At 57.5% G+C, this 15,824-nt stretch overlaps 1 protein-coding gene across 2 annotated transcripts; it reads left to right on the top strand.

Moving 5' to 3' along the window:
- Positions 1-2,147: 2,147 nt before the first annotated feature.
- MAPK13 (mitogen-activated protein kinase 13) lies at positions 2,148-13,915 on the top strand. Of its 2 annotated transcripts, XM_036413409.2 has the most exons (12): positions 2,154-2,342; positions 3,007-3,136; positions 4,639-4,697; positions 10,903-11,011; positions 11,161-11,190; positions 11,545-11,592; positions 11,728-11,842; positions 11,971-12,042; positions 12,871-12,950; positions 13,212-13,290; positions 13,381-13,554; positions 13,712-13,915. In XM_036413409.2, exons 1-12 carry the CDS (start codon positions 2,224-2,226, stop codon positions 13,789-13,791), a joined length of 1,095 nt encoding a protein of 364 aa, XP_036269302.1. In that variant the 5' UTR covers positions 2,154-2,223; the 3' UTR covers positions 13,792-13,915. The 2 variants fall into 2 exon arrangements, with proteins under 2 accessions (XP_045429083.1, XP_036269302.1); XM_045573127.1 differs by lacking the exons at positions 13,212-13,290; positions 13,381-13,554; positions 13,712-13,915 and adding an exon at positions 13,041-13,202 and having other exon boundaries at positions 2,148-2,342; positions 12,871-12,999.
- Positions 13,916-15,824: the final 1,909 nt, after the last annotated feature.

The following is a 15,824-nucleotide window of genomic DNA, read 5'->3' as shown; positions in this document are numbered from 1 at the left end:
GGTTCGTCACCTGTAGAATGAGGATAACAACAGTACTGACTCACAGGCCTCTCACCAGGATGGAGGGAGCCGTGTGTGTAAAACACCTAGAGTAATGACTGGCAAATGGCAAGCACTAGTGTTCATTAAATAAACATTTTTTAACTTCTAATGGACTGACTCTTCCATTCTTTCTCCATGATTTTTATATCCTACTGTGTGCCAGATACAAACATTCTGCGAACTCATTAGTCAACAGAGCCAAATATCAACAGTACAATGACCGAAATTTCTTTTGATTCCCTGCCTGCACTGCCTGCTGGGTATTTCTGTGGGAGCCCTGTGCCCCTCCCCACAATGCCCTCTGGACTGTGCCACTCTGGGACTTCGGAGCAGGGCTGCGGCACCAGGTGTGAGGCCTCCTTGGGGCAGGTCCTCCAAGGGCAGGTCCCTCTCCTCCCTCAAGCCACCTTCTCTCTGTTTGACAAAGTGGTGCCCACCCCTTCCTCAGCCCCATTTCCAGGCCGGCCAGGGCTTGGACAAGTCGGGCTGCGCATCCGACTTCGAGTAGTCATTCTCTGCCCCCTGTTCCTGGGAGGCCTCTGTGATTTATTTAAAATATATTTTTATTTATTTCACAGAGGAAGGGGGAGGGAGAGAGAGGTAGACACAGCAACTATTAGAGAGAATCATTCATCGGCTGCCTCCTGCACGCCCCCTACTGGGGATCAAGCCTGCAACCCGGGCAAGTGCCCCGATAGGGAACGGAAGTGTGACTTCCTGGTGCACAGGTTGATGTTCCACCACTGGGCCGGCCGGCGGGCAGGCCGCTGTGACTTGGGTTGAGCACAGAGTTCTCTCCAGGCCGCACAAGCCACCAGACACAGGCGGCGGAGGCCCTGAGCGTGGCGTTGCTCGCTGGGCCATTAGGAGGCGAGCAAAAACTTCAAACATTCAACCGGGACTGGGTAGCTGCTTATCAGAGAATTTCTGTTACAGCTTTTAGGTGTAAAAAGGATCTTGTGTTATTATTTCAAAATAACCCTCATCTTTTAGAGCAGTGGTTGGCAAACTCATTAGTCCTCAGAGCCAAATATCAACAGGACAACGATTGAAATGTCTTTTGAGAGCCACATTTCTTAAACGTAAACTTCTTCTAACGCCGCTTCTTCAAAATAGACTCGCCCAGGCCGTGGTATTTTGTGGAAGAGCCACCCATGAAGGGGCCAAAAAGCCACATGTGGCTCGAGAGCCGCAGTTTGCCGACCACTGTTTTAGAGACTCAAAAATATTTATGAAATGATGATACCTGATTTTGCTTCAAAATAATGAGGGCGGAGGGATGTAGAGGGGATAAAGTGACAAGGAGCGGGTGTAACTGCTGAGCTGAGGGCTTGGGTGTGGAACCTCACTGTCTCTGTGGCCCAGAGACCCTCTGAGCCTGGAGCTGGTGAGAAGTGCAGAATCGGCTCCACCGCAGACCGCCTGCATCAGAAGCTGTCTTTTATTATTCTTTAAAAATATATATTTTATTGATTTTTTACAGAGAGGAAGGGAGAAGGATAGAAAGTTAGAAACATCGATGAAAGAGAAACATCAACTGATTCCTGCACACACCCTATCCCCCCACTGGGGATGTGCCCGCAACCAAGGCACATGCCCTTGGCTGGAATCGAACCTGGGACCTTTCAGTACGCAGGCTGATGCTCTATATCAACTGAGCCAAACCAGTTTCGGCAGAAGCTGTCTTTTAATAAAATACAATTCCCAGGGGGTTCGTGTTCACAGTCAAGTGTGAGAAGCACCAGGCCGTTTAGCCTATTTCTGAATGTTTGAAACATTCCGTAATCAATGGATCTTGAGGTTTAGTTTTGTTTTTCCAAAACTGGCTTCAATTTCACGGAGAGATCTTCCCGCCGAGTCCAGACTGCAGAGAGCTGGGAGGACCCAGGTCCGGGAGCGCCGCCCCGCGCTGGCCCCGGCGGCCGGACCTGCCGCCGGGCCGCGGGCTGCGGGCTCTGGGCCGTGGGCCATGGGCCATGGGCAGGCCGGGGCGGCGGGCACCTGGGCCAGGGGCAGGCCCGGGCGGGCGGCGGGCACCTGGGCGCCGCAGGTGGGGCCGCCGCGGGCCCCGCCTCCCGGGGGCGGAGCGGGCGCAGGGGGCGCGGCCGGGCGGGAGGGGCCGGCGGGGGCCCGGGGCGCACACAGCCGCGCGGGCCTCGGAGACGGTGCAGGGAGCGCGGGATGAGCCTCACGAGGAGGAAGGGCTTCTACAAGCTGGACGTCAACAAGACCGCCTGGGAGCTGCCCCGGACCTACCTGTCCCCGGCGCACGTCGGCAGCGGCGCGTACGGCGCCGTGTGGTGAGCCGGCGGCGGGGCCGCGGGTGGGGGGGACATCGGGGCGGTCCGACGTGGGGCGCTCGGGCCCAGGACCCGGGGGGCCCTCCCGGCCGGGCCGAGGCTCCTCTTTGCGCCCCCGGACCCGCCTCCCCTCCCGGCTGGGCTCCCGGGCCGCGCGCCTCACCCGGACTCCGGCCCGGCGCCCCGCGGCCGGAGGGCCCTTCGGGCGGGTCCTGGGCCAGGTCGGGGGGCCGGGGGCGAGGTGGAGGGTGGGCGATCTCCCCTGCGTGTGGGGCGCTGTGGGTGGAACCGGGACTGAGTCTGGCTCCCCAGGACTGGGAGTTACAGGGGACCCCCGCGTTCTTCCGGGTGCACCCCCCTGGTTACGGACGGGCGCTGAGACCCGAGGAAGGAGAAGTGACTTGCCGAGGGGACGGTGCGGCTCCCGCGGCCGGTCCTGGCTCTGACCCCGGGGTCTGTCTGCGGGCGCCCTCCCCGGCCCCGCCCCCGGCGCCATCCCCTCACCCTGCAGCCCCGCAACCCGGCTCCTAGGCTGGCCCGCGGCGGGGGGAGAGGGGAAGGGATGGAGCGGCGGGATGGGGCGAGGATGGCCCGGGAGGCACCCCCAGGATCAGGTGGCGCTACCCGGGGAGAAGTGCCGCCTGCTGACCTCCTGTGCCCGCAGCTCCGCCATCGACAAGCGGTCAGGGGAGAAGGTGGCCATCAAGAAGCTGAGCCGGCCCTTCCAGTCCGAGATCTTCGCCAAGAGGGCCTACCGGGAGCTGCTGCTGCTGAAGCACATGCAGCATGAGAACGTAGGCCAGGCCGGGGTGCGGGGGGCCTGGGGGGGCGGGGAGCCCACCCGAGGCCGACCTGCCCCGTGCTGGGAGCGCCCAGGGCGCCAGAGCTCAGGACAGCGCCCGGGGAAGGGGACGTCCTCCTGCCCCCTGGTCCGGGCACTCAGCTCTTTATGGAGATGAGGTGCAGGGCCTGCCCTGCCTGCCTCCCAGGAGGGTGCAGAGGGGGTGTGGCGGTGCAGCAGAGCGACCTCTTGAGGTGCAGCCCACAGCCTCCCTGTGGGGAGGACACGGCCCAGAGGAACTTTGTAATGTGGTCCAGGTCCCAGAGCTGGGCCAGGCTCCAGGTGCATGTTTGTGTGTGTGGCCTGATAACAATAGGCGAGCAGCACAGGCAGTCCGCGGTCACCTCCCCCCCGCGGCAGAGCGGATATCCGACGTAACCCGGGGACATACCATTCTAAGAGCTTTGCCTAAACCAGTGGTCCGCAGACTGCGGCTCCAGAGCCACATGCAGCTCTCCAGCCGCGGTTTGCCGCTCTGTTCACGAATGAGTTTCTGCCAGACTACATGGTGCCGTGTGTTGGAAGCTGTGAGGATGAGGCGGTTGTGGCATTCTGTGTGCAAAGAGGTAAAGGGTGGCATATGACAGTGGTCGGCAAACTCATTAGTCAACAGAGCAGCAAACCTCGGCTCGCCAGCTGCATAGGTGGCTCATGAGCCGCAGTTTGCCGACCACTGGCCTAAACCAGCTTGTTTAATCCTAACAGAAGCACCTGAGATATGTACTGTTAACTTTCATGTACAGATGGGGAAACTGAGGCAGGAAAGACGCACAGGTTGTGTGGTTAGTCAGTGGCAGAGCTGGGATTTGAATGCGGGCAGCCTGGCTCCAGGCCTCAGTGCATCGGACTGTCCTATCTGACAGAAACAGCTAGAAAACGGGCGACCCAGCCTTGGGTCTGACAGCCAGGCTTTGCTCTGGGACACGTAGGTTGGAAAGCAAGCATTTCAAACAACATTCAGCCCCATTGCTCCTCAGCAGCCTCCCCTCGGCCTCCAGCCAGGGGTGATCTTGCCCTTGGCTCCCAACTAGCCCTTTGGAGGCCAGAGTCGAAGTGGCAGGAGACCCCAGGCCAAGGGCAGGGAGCCTGCTGGCTGGAGGGCCCTTCCCTGTTCCTCCCCGATTCCCTCCGCCTTGGTGGGTCCCTGCTCGGCGGGAGAGTGGTTTTGTGCTGCTTGCCCGGAACAGCACACTTGGAGGCAGTGAGCATAGGAGTGTCCCCCTCCCGCCTCCCCAGCCTGACTCTCCATCGCTGGGCTCACCCCCAGTTAAGGGATTCCTCTTCCGCCTCCACCCCTTAGCTGCTCCCCGGGACCCTGGGAACCTGCCTCCTGTTAGGAAAGGGCGGATGGTCCCAGGCGTGGCTAGGCCTGAGTGGGGGAGGGGCGGGGTTTGGGGGACTCCGGTGTGGCGAGGCCTCAGCGCCGCCCGGCCCTCACTGGCACCTTCTCCCCAGGTCATCGGGCTCCTGGACGTGTTCACCCCGGCCTCCTCCCTGCGCAGCTTCCATGACTTGTGAGTGGCTGTCGGCCCGGGAACGGCAGTGCTTACTCCCACGGGGGAGCGCGTTGGGGTGGGGGCTTCCTGCCGGCATTCCCGCCTGCGGTGGAGGGTGGTTCTCTCCGGAGAGATCCTCCAGCCCAGGGCGGAGGGGAGGGCGGGCAGGAAGGGGTGGGAGGGGCTCTGGTGCGTGCTTGGCAGGAGCTGTCTGCCAGCTGCTTTGCTTGTTACTCAGCTTTAACACCACCAAGATACCTCTGCCTGTGCTCACAGGGTTGGCACCAGCTCCCTGGGCATTCCCCAGGGGCCCAGGTACGGATCTGGCCTTGAGGCTCCTTCCAGCATGAAGCAAGGGTCAGGAAGCCGGCTGCCTTGGCTAATGGGGTTGACAGTTACACAGAACCGAAACATTTCGTTGCTAAACGCCTGGTTTGGCTAGTGCAGTGGCTGGCTTAAAATTTAGAAACCTTAGGATTTCCCCCCCGCCCCCCCCCCCCCCAGTCCTGTTTCAAATGTTCTGAAAACCTCTTTGCTAGCATGCTTTTGTTGTGAATGTAATACAGTAATTTTGAGTGGAGTGGGTGTTTGTTGAAGCAGGTAACATTATATCTTTAAACAATTTTTAATTTTCAAATATAATTTATATTCAGTATTATTTTGTATTAGTTTCAGGTGTACAGCATAGTGGTCAGCTAATCATCAACCTCACAAAGTGCTCCCTCCCCCCAACCCCCGATATTTCCAGTACCCATCTGGCACCATACACAATTATTGCAATATTATCAACTGTACTAGAGGACTGGTCACCACATTTGTGCCCTGGGGCGGGCCCCTCAGCCTGGCCTGGCCCTCTCAGAGTCTAGGGTCCCCTGAGGGGTCCTTAGCTCTGCCACAGAGTGCTAAGACGCTCCCCCACTGCTGCTGTGCTTGCCAGCCATAAGCCCGGTTCTGGCTGAGAGGCACTCCCCCTATGGGAGCACATTGACCAACGGGGAACAGCTCCTGCGTTGAGTGTCTGCCCCTGGTGGTCATTGTGTGTGTCATAACAATTGGTCATTCCTCTGGTCGATTTGCATATTAGCCTTTTATTATATAGGATTTCCTATACTGTACCTTACATCCCCGTAACTATTTTGTAACTACCAATTTGTGCTTTTTACTCCCTTCACCTCTTTCACCCAGCTCCCCAACCCCCTTCCCCTCAGGCAACCATCAGTCTATTCTCTGTATCTCTGAGTCTTTGTTGTTATTTAGTGAAATCATATGGTACGTGTCTTTCTCTGTTTGACTTATTTCACTTAGCATAATACTCTCTAGGTTCATCATGTTATCACAATGGCAAGGTTTTGTTCTTTTTTATGGCAGAGTAATATTCCATTGTATATATGCACCACAGCCTCTTCATCCGGTCCTCTGTTGATGGGCACTTAGGCTGTTTCCGCATCTTGGCCATTGTAAACAGTCTGCAGTGAACACAGGGGTGCATAGATCTTCTTGAATTCGTGTTTTGGATTTCTCTGGATAAAAACCCAGAAGTGTAATTGCTGGGTCATAAGGTAGTTAGTTATATTTTTAAACATACTGTTTTCCATAGTGGCTGTACCGTTTGCAACACCCCTCTCCCCCAGTGCATGAGGTTCCTATTTCCCCACATCCTCACCAGCACTTGCTGTTGGTTGGCTTATTGGTGGTGGCCTTTCTGACAGGCGTGAGGTGTGTCTCATGGTGGTTTTAACTTGCATTTCTCTGGTGATTAGTGACATAGAGCATCTTTTCAGATGTCTCTTGGCCATTTGTATGTCCTCTTTGGAGAAGTGTCTATTCAAGACCTCTGCCCATTTTTAAATTGCGTTGTTTGTTTTTATGGTGTTAAATTATACGAATTCTTTATATATTTTAGATATTAACCCCATATTGCATGTATCATTGGTGAATATCTTTTCCTATTCAGTAGGTTGTCTTTCAATTTTGTCGGTTTCCTTTGCTGTGCAAAACTTTTTAGTTTGATGTAGTCTCATTTTTTTGTGCCTCTTCCCAGGTAGTCCAGATTTATTTGCAACTTCTGAGTAATCACTTGACTGTTTACAGGTTCTTCGAAAGTAAAGTGTCCAAAGTGGAGTTCAGTATCTTTCTCCTAAGACCTGTTCTTCCTCCACCTTGGATTCCAATATATGAACCTGAGATATATAGTTCAAATACTAAGTGCAGTGTCAGAGAATTTGCTGCTTATGTTTTCTTGTAAGAGTTTTATGGTTTCAGAACTTACATTTAAGTTTTTAATCATTTGGAGTTATTCTTGTATATGGTGTAAGAATGTGACCTAGTTCTTTCTTTCCTCCTTTCTTCCTTCCTTTCTTCCTCCCTTCCTTCCTTCTGTCTTTTTTGCATGCGTCTGTCCTGTTTTCTTAGAATTAACCCTACAGGTTAAGAAAACAGGATAGTTTTCTTAGTGAAAACTGTCCATGGAGGTTTTGAACAGGGGGTGAGACCAGATTTGGGGGATGTACTCTGGTGGCAGCAGGAAAGGGTGAAGGAGCTGCTCCAGGAGGGGGGAACTGGAGGGTGAGTTCAAGACCCAGACCTTGATCTACAGAGGAGAGGTGATGGGTGCGGAGAGCAGACCGGAGCTGGGAGGGCTGCATAGGTCGGGGCGTGCCACATTCCCGCTTGGAATCCAAGGTGGAGGAGGAACAGATAGTGGGAGAAAGATACTGAACTCCATTTTGGACACTTTACTTTTGAAGAATCTGTGAATGGTTAAGTGTTTACTCAGAAGTTGTAAAAAGATCTGGGCTAGGAACGGGATCTGAGTTGGAATAATCACCCATGGGTGACAGCCAAGGCCCAGGACAGGCGGCACAGAGCCCGCGCGGTGCTGCTGATGACGGTAGCATCGCTGAGGTCCCAGAGGATGAGCAGGTGACGCGCTGAGCCACCTGATCAGGGCAGAGCAGGTGGGCAGAGAATCTTGAGAGGCAGTCAGACTCTGCAGAAGGTCAAATAGGAAGGGAGGGAGCTGGCGGGAGGCGGGCCATATTAGTGACCTTGACCAGAGCAGCTTTGGTGGTGCAGCCAGAGCAGACGCCAGCTTGTGGGAGGCCTGGGGTTGAAGGCAGTGGGGTCAGGAGGCATGGACCACTCTGTGTAGAAGTTTGGGGGGAGAGAAGGGGAGAGAACGGGCAGTTATTTAAGAAACAGGGCCACAGGAAGGTAGTTCTGGCACGGTGAGACTTCAGCACGTTTGTGGGCCCAGAAGGAGGAACAGGGTCTCCTGGAAGGGAAGGACCCAGGCGGGAGGGGCTGTGAGGAGCAGGGCCAGCAGGGGAGGGTGTGGTCGGGTAGAGGCTGCAGAAGGTCACAGGTTCAGCAGGTGGCCTCCCCCCCTTAATGTTCCTTCTTCAGTCTGTATCATTTTTTGTTCTGGACTTTGCTGTTGCTACGGAGAACAGTTGCATTTTGCTGACCTCGATCTGTTTTGCAATTCCTTAAGAGGGTGCAGCGCTTAGCCACCTCCTCCTTCCTTCTTCCGCCCTCCTGGGAATTGTTTTCTTGTTTCCTTCTTGGCGGGGAGACCTTTTGGTTGTTCCTAGAGCCATCTCAGCCAGGCGTGACCTCTGGCAGAGAGACTTTTTTTTTTTTAATAAATATTTATTGTTCATATTATTACAAATGTCCCTTCTTTCCCCCCCCTTCATTGCTCCTCTCCACCAGGTTCCCACCCCACCCTCTGCCCTTTCCCCACCCCCCATTGTCCTCATCCATAGGTGCACAGTTTATGTTCAGTCTCTTCCCACATCCTCCTCTCCCCTTTTCCCCAAGAATCGTCAGTTCACTCCCCTTCCATACCTCTGATTCTATTATATTCAACAGTTAATATTGTTCATCAGATTTTTTAATTCCCTTGGTTTTTAGATTCACTTGTTGATAGTTACGTATTTGTTGTTCATAACTTTTATCTTTATTTTCTTCCTTTTCCGCAATTTATATAATTCTGGTTTGGCGGTGATGAACTCCTTTAGCTTTTTTTATTTGTGAAGCTCTTTATCTGGCCTTCAATTCTGAGTGATAGCTTTGCTGGGTAGAGTATAATATTTTTGGCTGTAGGTTCTTGCTATTCATCACCTTGAATATTTCTTGCCATTCCCGTCTGGCCTGCATGGTTTCTGTTGAGAAATCAGCTGACAATCGTATAGGTGCTCCTTTATGGGTAACTACCTGCTTTTTTCTTGCTGCTTTTAATATTCTCTCTTTGTCTTTTGCTCTTGGAATTTTAATTATGATGTGTGTTGGTGTGGTCCTCTTTGGATTCCTTTTGTTTGGGGTTCTGTGCGCTTCCTGGACTTGTAAGTCTAATTCTTTCACCAGGTGGGGGAAGTTTTCTGTCACTATTTCTTTCAGTATGTTTTCGGTATCTTGCTCTCTCTCATTTTCTGGGACCCCCATAATTCTGATGTTGGTTCGCTTGAAGTTGTCCCAGAGGTTTCTTACATTATCTTCAACTTTCTGGATTCTCTTGTCTTCTTGCTTCTGCGGAGGAGTGTCTTCTGGCTCTTTATGTTCCAAATCTTTGGCTTGATTCTTGCAATCTTCCATTCTGTTTTTAGGACTCTGAATAATGTTTTCTCTTTCAAATAATGTATTTTTTATTTCTAGTTGATCCCTTATTAATTCTAGTTGATCCCTTTTCATATCCTCATAGGTCTCATTTATCTTATTGGCCTTTTCTAGGAAATTCTTGAGAAACCTTATAAGAGTGGTTTTGAATTCTATATCCAGTCTCTTTTTGTCCTCCATTTCTTTCCTTTGTGATCTGTTTCCTTGTCTTGGCATTTTCACAGCTTCCCTGAGTTGGTAGGTGACTTTGTGTGCTAAGGTGTCCTATATGGTTCAGTGGTTCAGTCTCCCAGTTACCTGAGGTGGACACTCTTGGTGCCCCCTATTGTGGACTGTGTGTACAGCCTTGTTGTAGTTAAGTCTTGATTGTTGTTGGTATCACTGGGAGGAACTGACCTCCAGGCCAATTGGCTGTGAGGATCAGCTGTGTCAATGCCAGGAGACAGCCTTATTTGACTAGACTTGGAAAATTGCAAAAGTTTCTGTGCTCAGCTTGGATGGGGCGGAGTTTCAGGGTGGAGCCTAGAGCCTTGGCTTCCCCTCAGCCCCACCCTATGAGGCTCCTGAGTCTCAGTGTTCCTCAGTGTCCTTTGGTACTCGCTGCAAGCACCTCTGAGAGAAAGGTGCTCTCGAGTTTCGCCCGCTACCAAACAGTCTAGGCTCTCCCCCAATGAGCCCGGAACTGGGGTTCAGTTCAGTTGGAAGTGGGGCTGGAAGTGGGGTTCAGAGCAGTCTGGAGTTTTTGTCTCTTTCCCGCTAGGGCAATCTAACAGCAGAGTCAACAGTCCGTCCTCTGCGTAATGTGCGCGCCTCCGGGACTGCCTTTCGCCGCTCCCCTGGGTTTCTGCCTTACAGCCCAGACTCCCTCTGTATGTGTCTGGGTCCCCAGGGTCTTACCCAGAACTGGGGTCCAGCGCTGTCGGATCTGGGGTTCAGCACAGTCCGGAGCTTTTATCTCCTTCCCGCTAGGGAACGCCAGCCAGGCACTCAGCCTCCCCCTCCTCTCCGGCTCCGTCCTCTCCCCACGCGCAGCGTGTCTCCATACCTTAGGCTTTTGCAGCTCCTCTGATTTTCCTTCCGATTTTCTCTTTCCTTCTAGTTGTAGAATTTCCAGTCAGTCAACTTTCCTGTAGTTCTGGGTAATGTCCATTTTGTATTTTAGTTGTATTTTTGAAATTGTTGTGTGAGGCTGCAGTTAGGCATTTACCTAAGCCGCCATCTTGGTTTCCACCAGAGAGACAGTTTGGACAGAAGCAGAGGGAAATGTTGAGAGAAGTTTCTAGCGCACAGCTCTGGCTTCTATGGGGCATAGAGGAGGCGAGGCGAGGGCACTGGGAAGAGAGGGAACCAGCTTCCTTTGGCTTTCCTGAGCGCGGTCCAGCTGAGATGCTCCCGCTGAGCTCCGCCAGCTGGGCGGCCCCTGCAGAGCCAGGAGGCCCGTGGGGTGGGGGGTGGGGAGTGTGGGGAGCTGGCTGGCTGGCTGTGGTTGGGCGGTTCTGGAGGGCATCGCTTGGGCCCCGTTTTGTCCCAGCCCCTCCCCCTCCTATGAGCTCAGACCGGGGCTGGGTGAGACTCGGAGGATCCATGAATCCCTTGTGCCTTGCAGCTACCTGGTGATGCCATTCATGCAGACGGACCTGCAGAAGATCATGGGCATGGAGTTCAGCGAGGACAAGATCCAGTACCTGGTGTACCAGATGCTCAAGGGCCTGAAGGTGGGTGGGCACTGCAGGATGGCGGGCAGAGGGGTGGGCCCTGAGGGTCAGGGGGCCGGGCCTGTGGGGCGGGCGGGTTCTGAGCTGATGAGGAGCCTGGTGTGAAGCAGCGCACGGACCCACCCTGCTCTCCCCTCCCTCCCCCACAGTACATCCACTCGGCCGGGGTCATCCACAGGGTGAGTGCTGAGTCCGAGACGCTCCCGCCCCCGCCCTGGGCTCCCCACAGCCGGGAGGGGGGAGGGGAGGGCGGGCATGGTCCCGGGGACACGGGCGGTGGGCTTTCAGGCCCAGCCTCGGCCTAGGAGCCCTGCTCCGCAGAGCTGCTGTGCACTGGGACCTTCGGGGGAAGTGGTGTGAGCAGGGCCAGCAGAGCCCGTGTTCCGGGAGCCTCAGAGCTGCGGCCTGGGCCTCCTGTGCACACAGGGAGGGTGACCCCCGTGGGGCGTGTGGGGAGGCCGCACGCTGGGCCTGGCCACGGGACACGCTCCCATCGGCCTGTCGCCTGGTGCTCGTCCCGTCCTCTCCTCCAGGACCTGAAGCCGGGCAACCTCGCTGTGAACGAGGACTGCGAGCTGAAGGTGAGGGCCCGGGCGGGGCCGGCCGGGGCGGGAGGGAGTGGGGGATGGACCCCCCTCCCGCAGAAGCCCCCCCCCCCCCCAAGCTGCTCCAAGAGCCTCCCTCCTCAGCGAGCGCCCTCCCGTTCCCCGTCGTAGATCTTGGACTTCGGGCTGGCGCGGCACCTGGACGCCGAGATGACCGGCTACGTGGTGACGCGCTGGTACCGGGCGCCCGAGGTGATCCTCAGCTGGATGCACTACAACCACACCGGTCAGTGCTCCCGGCCGGGCGGGGCCTGGGCTGGCGGGGACCCCCGCAGCCCCCCAGGCCGTCTGGCCCCTCTGGGTGGCTGCCCGTGGCGTGGCCGGCGCCCGGTGACACCCCCTCCCCCCCGGCAGTGGACATCTGGTCGGTGGGCTGCATCATGGCGGAGATGCTGACGGGGAAGACGCTGTTCAAGGGGAAAGACTGTATCCTTTGCCGGGAAGCCAGCGTCCAGCCAGGGGCCCTCCCTTCCTCAGACGCCTTCTTAGTCTGTTTGTTCTTCTTTTTTTAAAAAAATATATTTTATTGATTTTTTACAGAGAGGAAGAGAGGGGGATAGAGAGCTAGAAACATCGATGAGAGAGAAACATCGATCAGCTGCCTCCTGTGCACCTCCCACTGGGGATGTGCCCGCAACCAAGGCACATGCCCCCAACCGGAATCGAACCTGGGACCTTTCAGTCCGCAGACCGACGCTCTGTCCACTGAGCCAAACCGGTTTCGGCAAGTCTGTTTGTTCTTATAGGGAAAGGGACGCTGCTCACTGTAGTACAGTCTTTAGAACAGGTGGGCACACAGTGAGTGGCAGCCCCCGTGTCTCCTCCACCACGCAGGACACACTTCACGCGTGGGCCCCACACGCTCGCTGTGGGCCGTGTGCCTGCAGGCGTGGGTGAGGGGCCGGTCTGCCTGCCAGCGCAGGGGGTGAGGGTGGGAGGCGGCAGGGACCTGTGAGCGTGACCGAGTGGGTGAGGGCAGAGCAGGAAGCCAGCAGCACTTGGGGGAGGGAGGGCCCTCACCCTGGCCCCGCTGGGGGCTGGGGGCGGGGTATGGGGGTGGCTGGGGGGCCTTCCAGAGACCTGTGTCCGGAGCAGAACCTCCGAACCTCCCCCCAAGCAGGAGGAGGCGGGAAGGCGCCTGGGGGGGGCGGGGGGAGGCCGCTGCAGGGCCGGGAGGGGGTGCTGACGGCCGCTGGGGAGGGCAGCTCCCGATCCGCCAAAAGCGAGTGAGGCTGAGCCTTAACCTGCTGCCAGACCTGGACCAGCTGACCCAGATCCTGAAGGTGACCGGGGTGCCGGGGGCAGAGTTCGTGCAGAAGCTGAAGGACAAAGCGGTGAGTGGCAGTGGCCGGGCGGCGGGGCAGGGGGCAGAGGGCAGGCGGGGCAGGCGGGGCAGCCTTTGGAGGGGACGGGAGGGAAAGGGAGGGGAGGGCTTCCCTGGCTCCCTCTGAGGGGGCAGGTGCTTTGCCTCCATCCACTGTGGACTGACCGGAGCCCTCAGCCTGTTGCTCTCCAGACTCCGCTCCCCCCCTCCTCCCCCTCCCGGGCCTGAGCGCGGGGGCTGACCAGACCACTCAGTGCTCCTCTGTCTTCAGGCCAAAGCCTACATCCAGTCGCTGCCCCAGAGCCCCAAGAAGGACTTCTCTCAGCTCTTCCCCGGCGCCAGCCCGCAGGGTGAGCCGGCGGCCTCTGCACCTGTCCGGAGGAGGTGGGGGGCGGTGTTGGCCTCCCCCAGGCCCGGTGCGAGGCGCCTCTCTCCCGCAGCCACGGACCTGCTGGAGAAGATGCTGGAGCTGGACGTGGACAAGCGCGTGACGGCCGCGCAGGCCCTCGCCCACCCCTTCTTCGAACCCTTCCGGGACCCCGAGGAGGAGACGGAGGCCCAGAAATTCGATGACTCCTTAGAGCACGAGAAGCTCACCGTGGACGAATGGAAGGGTAAGACCGGGCCGCTCCCTCCTCTTAGCCTTGGCCCCCCGGCCCCCTCCGCCCCTGGAGCCCACACCGCGGCCCCGCTCCACCCTGTCTCCGCCGTGTCCTCCTCCCGGGCAGGGACGGCCCTCCTCCCTCAGCCCGCCCCGCCCTCCTCCCTCAGAGCACATCTACAAGGAGATCGTGAGCTTCAGCCCCATCGCCCGCAAGGACTCGAGGCGCCGGAGCGGCATGAAGCTGTAGGGCGGCCCGCGCGCACTCCGCCTCCGCCGGACCGCGTTTGCCCGTCGCCGCCCAGCGCTCCGTGGACGCTAGTTATCCTCCCGCAGAGGACAGAGGGCCTCGTCCCCAGAGGAGGCAGAAGGGAGGGATGTCGGCTGGCGGAGGATGCTGGCTGGAGGAAACCCCCCTGACTGCGCGGCCGAGTTTCGTGCCGCCTGGACAGTCCCTCCGGGGGTCCTCGGCGGTGGGGGAGGAGGGCGGGCAGGGCCGGGGTAGGCCCACCTCAGCGATGGTGTATCCACTGCGAGGGCAGCCATAAAATTGACCACGGACTGGTTGCTTAAAACAACAGAGACGTGTGCTGTCCCGATTCTGACGTCTGAAGCCGAGGTGTCCGCGGGCCGCGCTCCCTCCGAGGGTCCGGGAGGAACCTTCCAGCCTCCTCAGCCCTGCGGGCGCCCGCCGGGGTCCGGGCGCCCTTGGCTGGTAGCTGCCTCGGCCCACTTTCCGCCTCTGTCTTCGCTGGGCCATCTCCTGTGTCTGTCTTTCCCTCTTTTTTGTTTAAAAAAATATATTTTATTAATTTTTTGCAGAGAGGAAGGGAGAGGGATAGAGAGCTAGAAACGTCGATGAGAGAGAAACATCGATCAGCTGCCTCCTGCACACCTCCTACTGGGGATGTGCCCGCAGCCAAGGGACATGCCCTTGACCGGAATCGAACCTGGGACCCTTCAGTCCGCAGGCCGACGCTCTATCCACTGAGCCACACCGGTTTCGGCTGTCCTCCCCTCTTAGAAGAACACCAGCTAGTACAAGTAGGGTCCATTGGTGTGATCGCATCTCAGTCCTTCCTCATTACCCCGCAGAGAGCCATTTCCACACGAGGCTGCTTCCTGATGCCGGGTGGACATGACGGTGGGGAGCACTATGCAGCCCCTCGCGATGGCCACAAGGGGGGGCCTTCCCGCCGGGCGCTGGCCGTGGAGCCAGCATGCTCGGCTGCTGAGTTAAGAAGGTGGTGGAGGGAGCGCGGCTGCAGAGATGCTGCCTGCGGGCTATTGGGGGTCGGGCGGGAGGAGTGATAGGCCACAAGCCTGAGACGGCAGGCCTGCTGATGGAGCTGCGAGTGGAAACGGGCTCTCCCAGGCTTTACTGAGCACCGCTCTGCGCCTCCCGCGGGGAGTGTCCGTCCGCCCACCCCTGACCTGAGACGGCTGGGACCCTTCTGTTGAGGTCTGGGCAGCTGGTAGGACGCGTCCCCGCCCACATTCAGGAGCTGGCCCTGCTGTCCCTGCCCTGGGCCAGCCTGTCTAAGCCGCCCTGTGCACAGGGGCCTGGCCAAGAGCCCCTTCCTGGGCCCGCCCGGGGTTCGGATTCAGGGGCCTGGGGGGGAGCCACTAGATTGTCGGAATGCAGGCCCCTTCCCCCCAACCAGAGCCTAGTGGTTCCGATAGGTGTGGGGCCATGTGCAGAGAGACGTTAGCTGATTTCTGACCCGTTTAATTTGCCCGAGGACTGCGTTAGGGACCGCAGCGGAGGCTGAGGGTTCGGAGGAGCCTCACACTCCGTCTCACAGACGTTAAGACGCGGCTCACAGGGGCCGTTGGGGCGCTGACGCTGTTCTGTGTGACGCCGCGATGCTGGGCCTGACATGGTGCTTTGCCACAATCCACAGACTGTACAGCAGAGTGAGCTGTACTGCACACCACGGACTCAGTTAACGATAATGTACAGATGCTAGTTCCTCGGCTGTAGCAAATGGGCCACACGCTGTTATGTGGGGACAGGAAGGAAATACAGGGAACCTTCTGCTCTTTGGACACAATTTTTCCAGAAACTTAAAACTGCTGTAAAAAATGCCCCCTCCCTGGAGATGCAGCCAGCGCCCCGGCTGGGAGGGGTGGACTCGGCTCGCCCTGGAGCAGCCTCGGGTCCCCCACGGCTCTCGGCCGCACCTGGATTCCAGGGCCGCGCCTCTCCCCTCTAGCCTGTCTCTGGCCGCTGCTGCCCGTGTGCACGATTCCTCTCTCCCCACGGAGCGGCCATCAGGAGCG

The sequence above is a fragment of the Pipistrellus kuhlii genome, unplaced genomic scaffold (genome assembly GCF_014108245.1).
Source record: "Pipistrellus kuhlii isolate mPipKuh1 unplaced genomic scaffold, mPipKuh1.p scaffold_m20_p_5, whole genome shotgun sequence".
Taxonomy (NCBI): domain Eukaryota; kingdom Metazoa; phylum Chordata; class Mammalia; order Chiroptera; family Vespertilionidae; genus Pipistrellus; species Pipistrellus kuhlii.
This window is presented reverse-complemented; position numbering and strand designations above follow the sequence as displayed.

Excerpts from the sequence above, each read along its gene's own strand:
- MAPK13 (XM_036413409.2), top strand. The coding sequence starts at position 2,224 with ATGAGCCTCACGAGGAGGAAGGGCTTCTACAAGCTGGACGTCAACAAG. Across the intron at positions 3,137-4,638 it reads AGCACATGCAGCATGAGAAC|GTCATCGGGCTCCTGGACGT; the intron begins GTAGGCCAGGCC and ends CCTTCTCCCCAG. Across the intron at positions 12,951-13,211 it reads AGAAGCTGAAGGACAAAGCG|GCCAAAGCCTACATCCAGTC; the intron begins GTGAGTGGCAGT and ends CTCTGTCTTCAG.